At 33.1% G+C, this 10,620-nt stretch overlaps 1 protein-coding gene across 1 annotated transcript in view; it reads left to right on the forward strand.

The window, feature by feature from the left end:
• The first annotated feature begins 2,402 nt into the window (after nucleotides 1–2,402).
• ANO5 (anoctamin 5) overlaps nucleotides 2,403–10,620 on the forward strand; it is a 79,253-nt gene continuing 71,035 nt past the window's right edge. Inside the window, exons 1-3 of the mRNA XM_023737794.1 lie at nucleotides 2,403–2,667; nucleotides 6,996–7,037; nucleotides 9,579–9,692. Of these exons, the coding sequence (XP_023593562.1) occupies nucleotides 7,035–7,037; nucleotides 9,579–9,692 (117 nt within the window). The 5' untranslated portion in view covers nucleotides 2,403–2,667; nucleotides 6,996–7,034. The remainder of the gene's footprint in view (nucleotides 2,668–6,995; nucleotides 7,038–9,578; nucleotides 9,693–10,620) is intronic.

Genomic DNA, 10,620 nt, shown 5'->3' on the forward strand with positions numbered 1-10,620 from the left:
TGTAACCATTGGGGAAACTGGGTGAAGTGTACATGGAATTTCTCTGTACTATCTTTGCAAATTCCTGTGAATCTATAATTATTTCTAAACAAAAAATTTTTTAAAATAATACAACTTATTTCACTTTGCTTAGTGCCAAGTTGGTTTTTCCTGCTGATACTTGAATGCCATGAAAACACTAACTCTATATAGTAGTCAATTTTTAAAAGACAGATTAATAATAGAATATACATACAAGCTTTGAAATGAGGCAGGGATAACTAGAATCAATGAGTTGAACAAATTTATAGTTATGATGAATGTTTGGGCCTTTACAGGATAGAAAAGAATATGTAGAAATTCTAGGTTCATTATTTGAAAATTATTCTATACTTTCAAAAGGCTTTCTGTGCTTCCATGATTGCGCAAACTTTTAAAAGGCTAAATTCTAGAGTGTTAACTCTGATTAATTAATATGGTCATCATTGAACATTGTTATAGTATTTGTAAAGATACAGAAAATTCATGTGAATTGAAAATTTATGATATGATAAATATATTTTAATGTGTGACATGATCACTAGAGTGTAAGCAAAAAATTAATAAAATAGCCAACATTTATTGATAACTTCCCATCTATTATCTTATTTATCCTCATTCTGAGGAAATTGTATCATATAAACGTTAAGCAACTGCTCATATTAATGTAGTTTTACACAATTCCAAAAAAGGTTATGAGGAATCTATAATACGAGATTGTAATAAATTTGTTTATTGTCATATCTATTAAGTGTTGGAGCTAGGATTATGAACCCACATATTATGTTTCTAGAACTTGTTCTCTTAAGCACTCTACAATATTACTTCTCTAAGAATACTGTTTTAAAAACTCTGTTACAAGTGGGTTTTTTGTTTGTTCTTGGTTTTATTTTTTTTTCCCCTGAATTTCATAAGGAGCAATTCCAAATCATTGCTTCTTATGCCCAGAATACTCAGGATGGGTACTTAGCTTCTGTGATGATTCAGTAAATCTTCTGAATATTGTCACGTTTTGTTGGAAGGGGAAGTTTGTGTCATTCTTTCATCTCTTTCTATGTTGTACCGTTTCATTCCGTTTCTTAATAGTTGGAGTCAGAGAGGGACTCAGCCTAAGACAGGCAAACAATGGCCACAGATATTTGAAGAGAGAAGTGTAGAATTGAGAACAGCACAGATTCTCCGTTTGCCTAAGCCTAAAAAGACATTGAGAAATGAGTACAAAGGAATCTGTTATTTTATTTTACAGTTTGCAAACTGAAGACAGACCAGGGGTTTTGATTGGAAAGACAGAGCAAACTTGTTTTTCCTGAAGTGAGAGATTATAAAGTGACTAGCCTGGTTGCTTTTGGAACATTTAATATACTGTTTTCTTGTACCATCCTATAAGCAAAACAACTGACCTTTCTCTAGGAAAATTGAATAAAATATGTTACGAGAAGTCTATATAAGTTGAAACTATTATTTATTGTGTTAAAGGCAAAAATATAGATATATAGACAATACGCACAGTATTTTATTAGGGGCTGCTAATTCAGAATCGAGTCATTAAGATATTCACTAGATTTGTTTGATATCTGATGTACTTGGATATGTTAATGGAATTCATTCAATGTCCACAAGTAAACAGAATCACATATAAGTGAAATAGGATGTTGAGCACATATTCACTCATGGAGACTTTCAGTCTTACTAGAGCTCTTCCCACTTATTTCAGTATAACTTTAACATCATAGATGCCCTTTGATTAGTCCTTACATATGTCCCTAGCACCTTTTATCTGCTATTTCAAAACTGATTTGCTCAGCATCACCTGGGCATAATGAGATGCTGGTTGTGATTTACCAAGGACTAGGTAAGTGAATTCCCAGTCTGGGCATGTGTCATAGGTCATTCTTGTTGGCTTCTACCTCTCTGTAGCTCTTTGCTGTCTCTGTCACTAGGCACTGCTGAGCAGTGACTGGGTGTGACCTCAGGCGCATGTGCTGTGGTGTGTTGACTGTTGTGGAGCACAGGGATTTGAAATCCCTCATAAACAGAGGGAGGCAACAGTCACCATTACTTTAATCATAAAGTAGTGTGTGTGTGTTTATATGCATGTATGGATTTTTTCTTGGTTATAGGTACACATCACATATAAGTGCATCTTCCAAAGTATTTATTACTTTCAAACAAATGTTGAAGGGCATAAAATAGCCAATTAATTATACCATTCCTATTGGTCCCATTCAGGATTTAGCATCATTAGAAGACTAGAGTTCCTTTTTATTTCTCTATAATACAGTAGTTGTTAACTGTTTCTTGGGTCATAGTTCTTTTAAAATATATAATTTGATAAAGTTACCTCTAAAATTCTCATTTTTCTCAATTTCTCTCACTCCCCCCCTCACATACACATGCACTCATGAACAGACATGCATATGTAACATATATGCATGCAAAATTTTGCATACAATTTCAGGTGTTTCATAACTCCCCTGAGTTCCAATTTTAATATTTCTACATAGAGAACCTAGAATTTTTGTTAGTAGAAGTTAAAGACATGCCCTCCCCATTTGAATTACTATTAACAGCATTGTGTCTTCCCTGTGGTGCTATTAGCAGAGCCTGAGCAGCAGAGAGACCAGCTTTCTCATCAGGGAACAACCAGGGGTAAGCAGCACTCGATACTATCTTGCATGGACAGAAATGGGTATCTTTCTGTAGTATGCAATGATGATGCTATCTTTCCCAGTTCACAATTATTTTTCAGGTTCTTATACATGGTATTTGAGAATTTACTAGCTTGGTTAAAAAAAAAAGTAACAGCAGGCATGTTAATGAGAATGGCACACCAAGTATAACACTTTGCTTATATTTTAATTTCCCAGTTTTATAAATGAGAAAATCAAGGGTCTAAGGAGTTTGATGACTTGACCAAGGTTATCAACATGTTTAAGGGACAGATCCTGGACTAAAACTCAAGTTTCTGAGGCCTAGTTCAGTATTCTTTCTCCTTTACATGACTCTTCTTACCTGTAAATAAGTACTTACATAAGAATAATCATGAAGAGGTCAGATTTATTTAAAAATATAATTTGAATATCAATTAAGAGGATAATAAAGATATTTAAATTTTTTTCAGTAGTTCCGTAGTAATTAAAAGATGCTTGCTTATTCCCATGCTTTGCTATGGGAAATAGTTATATTCTACTGACATCTTTAATATAGATGATATTTTGCTTTTCACTAGATTACTAATCTTTAGTGTTCTGGTATGAAGCTTGTAGGATTGGTGAAATTATAGTAATTAAAGTTGTGTTACTTAATTTTTATGTATTTACGTTTATTTTTTGATCATGTAAAACGTTTACATGATTACAAAGTTGAAAACCATAGACTGAACAAGGTTTTGTGAAACCTGAAGCTTGTATAATTTTGGTGACACTCTTTAAGAAAAATAATACAAAAATATTCTACTTTAAAGGTTTACAAAAATATTTGACTATGACTACAAACTGCTAGAGTCCTTCCTAAATCCTTGGAAGGGGCCAGTGCAAGTCAGAGGCCCTAAAGCTTAGACTGCATTAGCTTGAAAATAAATCTGTCTCAGGTCAATGCTATGAAACAAAGCACGCTCAGAGAAAACTTTTTTCCATCCTTGTTCTCTCAGTTCTTCCATAGTGGCCATTTTTATTTGGTTTATCTTCTAGTATTTCCTTTTTAAAAAAAAAATGAGTAAATACATCTGTGTGTGTTTGTAGCTATACACATACATATGTATATTCAAATTCTCCCTGCTTCTTGCATTAAACGTATCATACTGTATATACTAGTCTGTGCTTTGGTTTTTCACTTAAAAACATGCTTGAAGTTAGCTCTGTATTGTGTGTAGATTTCTTTCTCATTTATTTGTATACTGCATAATGTTCCATTGTGGGGATGTAGCATAGTATATTTAGTCAATCCCTTTATTGATGGACCTACGAGTTGTTTTTAATCTTTTGCTATTACAAATACTGTTGTAATGAATACCCTTGGGCATTGTTCTTAAAATATTTTTGCCAATGTAGCTTTGGGATAGAGTCTTTCTAAATGGAATTTAGGGATCAAAGAATAAATGTATATGTAATTTTCACATATGCTGACAAATTTCCCTCCATTTTGCCATTGTTTGAGAGTGCCTATTTCCCTACAACCTCACCGGCAGAGTATATTATCATGATTTTAGATTTCTGCCTATCTGATAGTGAGAAATGGTATCTCAGTGTAGTTTAAATTTTCATGTTCATTTCTTTCATTATGAGTCAGATGTGCATCTTTTTATATGTGAATGGTTATTTTTATTTATTTTGCTGGATAATCCTCTTTGTATATTTTGTTTATTTTTTCTCAGACTACTAGGTTTTGCTTCTTTTTTTCTTGATTTGTAGTAGCTCTCTGTATATTATCCACTTGCTGGTGATATAAGTTGCAAATAATTTCCCCACTTATGTTATAAGCCAATAATTGAAATTTTAAATTCTAAATCTCTTTAGAGTGATTTGTGATATTTCATTCATTATGTTGACATTGTCTTTGGTTATAGTTAAATAGTAAGTTGTTAAAATAAACAATATTTTTTAAATAAAATTTTAAGTTTAGAACAGTTTTAGGTTTATAGATTTATTGAGAAGATGGTACACAGAATTTCTGTATACTGCACATTCATTTCCCCCATTGTTAACATCCTACATTAGTATATTACATTTGTCACAATTAATTAATCAATATTGATGCATTATTATTAACTAAAGTCCATACTTTATTCAGATTTCCTTACTTTCTATCATTGTAGATTAGTTTTTTCTAAAATTTTATGTAATGGAATCATACAGTATAAACTATTTTGTGCCTGATTTTTTGTTTCTTTTGCTCAGCATAATATTTTTGAGATTCATGTAAAACTCCAAATGATACTGATAAGTTGACTCTTGTTGAATACATCAGTAGGTTTTTTTTTTTTTTTTTTATTTCTGAGTAGTATCCCCTTGTATGGCCTACCAAAATATGTTTATTCACCTGTTGATGAATATTTGGGCTGTTTTCAATTTGAGGACCATTATAAATAAAGCTGTTATGAACATTTATCTAAAAAGTATTTTTGTTATAGATATATATTTTCATTTCTCTTAAATAATTTCCTAGGAGTAGAATTTCAGGATCATATGGCACACAGAAAGTGTATGTGTAACTTGATATGAAACTTTATATGTATATGAGTATATATGTGTATATGAAATTTTATATGTTTTGAAAAATGGTTGTGTCATTTTTCACCTGTAATGTATGACAGTTCTAGTTGCTCTACATACTCATCAGCACTTAATAATGTCAGCTTTTAATTTTAGTTATTCTAATGAATGGGTAGGAGGAGTCCTTGGGTAGCACAAGTGGTTAAGCCCTGGACAGCTAGCTGAAAGGTTGATGCTTCAGACCCAACCAAAGGCACCTTGGAAGGCAGGCCTGGTGATCTGCTTCCAAATGGTTACAGCCTTGAAAACCCTATGGAGTGCAGTTCTACCCTGACACGCACGGGGTCGCCGTGAGTTGGAATTGACTAGATGACAACTAACAACAATAATAAATGAATAGGTAGTGAGATCTCGTTGTGGCTTTAATTCTAATTTCCCTAGTGAATAATGATGTTGTACCTCTTTTCATGGGCATTTTGGCCAATTATGTATCTTTTGTGAAGTGTCTGTTCAACTCTTTTGTCCATTTTTTAACTGGGGTTGATTATCTTCTTACTGACTTGTAAGTGTTGTTTATATATTCTGGATATATATTATGAAGTGTCTTTTCAACTCTTTTGTCCATTTTTAAACTGGGGTTGATTATCTTATTGACCTGTAAGAGTTGTTTATATATTCAGTTGTATGTATGCACATGTTTTCTGTCAATTTGTGGCTTATCTTTTCATTTACCTGGCAATGTCTACAAAAGCAATTTTTAAAAATTCAGATTTTTCCCATTAAGTATTATGTTAACTGTATATTTTTGATAGATGCCTTTCATAGAAGTCCATTTCTCTCTCTCTCTTTTTTTTTTTAAATGGAGGAAGAGGCCCACAAAGGCAAACATGCCTTGGGCCCATGAAAGTCATAATGTAGCCCTGCATGTCCCCCTAGTATATGACTATTTCATTTCCCTTAACAAATCTTTTATGAATGTAGGAAAACATCTGAGAAAAGCATTAGTTATGAATCTCATGCAAGATCCCAAGAAAATTAAAGTACTGTGGTGAAATGTCTAGGTCAACAGGTGAATATAATTTAAAACATACTTTTAAATAACGGCCATATTAACTCCTATTTAGTAGGTACCTTAGTCAACAAAACAGGAATTTTCATTCCAATAATTACCAGTAACTTTGACCTCTTCAACTTACTCTAGGAAAACAACAGGAATTGAAACCATTTATTGATAATGTTTTTTAGATTCTGTATACTTTCATTATGCTGTAAAATGCACACAATGCTTGCTTTTTTGTGCCATAGGCTTGGCTTTCTTTCAAATATTATTGATTATCCAAGATATTTTTAGGTAATTGCCTTGGCATTTTAAAAATGTTGACCATGGTAAATGAAGATTGGAGACAACTCAGCATTTAAATAATCAAATGATTTTTCCTTTTTTCCAGTATTCTCTCTCTCTCCTTTCTTCCTTAATTCAGTTCCACAAATATTTTTTATTTAAAGTCACTGTATAAAGCATTTAGAGAGACTTTTGAAGTCTCCTCTTTTCCTTTCCTTTATTCTTCATTGTTTTCTTCCTATTTTTCCCCTTACCTTCATGCTACCCTTTTCCCCTTCCAACTTTAACTATCACACAAACACACACACACACACACACACACAAAGTGATGATACGGAAGGTTTGTTTGTTTGTGTGTCTGTTTTTTGGAGTCTTCATTTTGGTCCCGTATAAGATTTGCTGACTCTCTATTGGTTGCTTCACAGACTGCTAAGCGATACAATTTGTTCCTGAGGCGGCGTCTCATGGTAAAACCAGTGCCGAGTGATGCTGCTCATGCTTTGAATGGCTGCGATGATAGCCTGGGTCATTTGTCTTACTGAATACTGTTGATTTTTGAGGGGACTTTTTCACTGATTCCTAGTCTTCAGGCGACTGAGGTTTTAGAATGATGTTTCTTAATCTTTTTCGTATCTAATGGAAGCTATGGATCCTCTTCCTAAAAATGCACACAGGCACATAAAACTTACATGCACTTTCTGAGGGTTATGAACCTACATAAGGAATCCAGGTTTATGAACTTGAGATTAAGAAACTCATTCAAACAGAAGCCACCCAGATGTTTGCCTCATGGCAAACAGACATTTCTTAGAACAAACCAAATATAAACACACAGAGATACACACACTGCGAAGTATGATCTTAATATCTCACCTTGAGCCAAGTAAAAAATGATGTAGTTTAATAATATTCAATTACATGTAGCAAAATTACCAGTTTTTTTCTCTCACTCCCCCCCTCACATACACATGCACTCATGAACAGACATGCATATGTAACATTAACAGTCTTAGGACATGTACCTCATGGTAATTTACAAAACTGTCAGTGATTATTTTATTTTATTTTTTAACTTTACAATTTATAGTGAGGGCACAACATAACAATAGAAATTTGGGTTTCCTAGTTAGCCCTTTGGCTTTCAGGAGAAGGAAAGTAAATATGCCCATTTTGACTGAGCACTCAGGAAAATAATTGAAGTCATTATTTTTTTAGCTACTTTGTCTATTTTCTAGTCCTCAAACACTCCTGGTGCAATTTTTGTTGATTTCCACGTGCACTTCTTCTGCCACCAGAACTGCTCTTTGTGGATCTGGATTTAGCTTGTCTGAACAACATGAGCACCTCTATACACTTTAGTCATTTAAAAAAGCAAAACCAAACTAGCCAACGAAACAAAATACAGCTTTCACAGACTTAGAGCAAAAAGAGTGTTGTTTTCTTCTCTAATTTTATGCTTTAATTATATTTACTCTAATGAGGATATTTTCTCCCTCAATTGGTTTCCACAGTTTTGGTAAATGTCATAAAATATTATGCTATAGTGATTTCCAAGAGTGCTAATGCTTTATTCCTTTTCTTTTTTAGTGATCTGTAGTCGAGTGTAGCATGATAGTTAGAGTTTCCTCAGGTTCTTTTCCTTTCTTTTAGGAAAAGGGAGGTGAATAGACATCTTTTGGTTGGGTTGCAAAGAACTCTGACTAACAATTGAGTTACTATATTTTGCTACTTAATCTCAAGACTCTCTGCATTTTTTTTTTTTTTTTGTCTCTTTACTTATTTTCTATCCATCTTCTTCTGAGGATTGGGAGCTAACGTAGTCCTTTCTGAGGCACATCAGTCATCATATATAAAAATACGGTTACTCTGTTCATAAACCACAAGTCAAAGAGGAGATTTTTGTCTTATTCATAAATGACTGATTTACATTCATTCCCTTTTATGGGAGGCTGTCTGGCCTGATTAGAGTGAAAAACAGCATAAAGTACCTTAAAAGAAAGTCATAAACTGGTATATACACTGGTTATGAAAATTAAACTCATCCATCTCCCCATTATCAGGTTAGCTAAAGTAATTGGAAAGTTGTCTATATTATAACTTTACATCACAGAGTGAGAGAAATCCACTGAATCATTTATTTGAATCATTCTACATATCACATAGGAGCCATTATAAGTATTAAGTTTTACATATTGCATATAAACTCTGAAGACGACTGGATCAGTGAAACATGAAACCTTGCTTTTCGAAAGTGGCTCTAGTGTTTTTGCCATTTTGAAAGGCAACAACTTGGAAACTTGAACTTGTTTGTCTATTATACTGAGAGAATTGATAATCAAATGTAAACAAAGGATTGATTTTGACTCACCTGAGAAACTGATGCTGAAGGGAGCTTTGCATGAGAGCTTACTTGTCATGAGACCAGCTGGCGAGCTACCTACCTGCTTTCTGATTTATAACTGCATCTTGTTTTTGTTTTAACCCTTCAAAAATTGAATTAGAAAATGAAAATTTTATAAGAACATAGTATAAGTATTAATCATAAATTAATTTTTCTGACAGTGAGGTTCTGTTAATTGCTCTAATTAATCTTGCCCAACAGAACTTTGTGTAATGATGGATGATTTTACTGACTCACTGATATGTTGTTTAGTGAAGGTAACAAGCATCTCTCTGAATATACATTTCAGAATCAATGTATACATACATTCACTTTATATTTTGGCATAATTGCAGCATTTTCATTGTGTGTGCATATAGTTAATGTGCTTAGCTTCCTCCTGAGTCCTTGTTGTTTTATATATATATATATATCACCTATGTGGAATTTTCACTTACTAAATCAAGCATATTCTTCTGTTGATAAAAATTCTGGTTATTTTTCATGACCTGGCATTTCAGGACTGAAAATATTAGCTGGGGACAAAATTGTAGATAATTATTTTCATGTTTTTATAATTGGAGGATAAAATTATAGTTTACAGTTGTGTCATTTATGTCTCCTGCAGTTTAAAAAATGTCTACAAAGCAAGGATTCTATCTTCTTCCGAGATGGGGTTAGGCAAATTGATTTTGTGCTTTCCTATGTTGATGACATAAAGAAAGACGGAGACATAAAAATGGTAAGTACTTAGTGAATGAGAAACAGCAATAACAAAAAGAAACACATTCTATAGTTTGAAATACAGTCAGTCCCCGGGTTATGAACTTCCAACTTACGGACAACTCGTACTTGCCCTTTACTCTTACTTGTCCTTTAATGTTATAAAAATTTGCCCTCACTTTGAAACAATTGAATCAACCCCCTACTCGCAACAAATTCTTTGTCACAATCACCTTCACTTGCTGCACATGAAGCTCTTAAATCATTGAAAAGGCTTTGAGCCTTTTCTTGTGCTAAACTCATTGCCTTTGAGTCGATAGAAAGTAAGGTTAAATAAGAACCATATGCACCTGTTCCGACTTCCCTACAAATTTTACTCAAAGACACATTTAGGAATGGATCTCATTCACAACCCGGGGAGTGCCCATTGAATTATGTCCTGTAAGTCAGAGGACTCTGAAGTGATACTGAAAGCTAAAATTGAGTGAGAAGACTAAAATACAGGCAGCCTGAGACTGGAAGTGTGATATCCGTCTTATTTTTTGGACCTTTTGGAAACTAATGTCTATTTATTTTTCTTCCAAGTAGTTGATGTATTTCTTATATAGCTTTCTTTAGATATTAAATGGGACTATGAACTTTGAGATAAATGTCAGAATATAGTCTATCTATTATATGCAATTTTCATTTTGAAAACTTACAACTAATCCATCTTTTCTGAGTAGCCTCCACAGTATGATCCATCTCCTTATCCTATTTTATTTTTGTTATAACACCACTTTCTGTACTTATTTATTCATTTTTATTTGTTTATTATATGTCTCCATTACCATAAATTAAGTTCCATGAGGCCAAAGATTTTGTCTTGTTCATTGCTCTGTACCCAAATACCTAAGACAGTGGTTTGACCATAGTGAATGTTCAGTAAATATTAGATATTTGAAATA

This window comes from Trichechus manatus, unplaced genomic scaffold, assembly GCF_000243295.1.
Source record: "Trichechus manatus latirostris isolate Lorelei unplaced genomic scaffold, TriManLat1.0 scaffold00006, whole genome shotgun sequence".
In the NCBI taxonomy this organism is placed as follows: Eukaryota; Metazoa; Chordata; class Mammalia; order Sirenia; family Trichechidae; genus Trichechus; species Trichechus manatus.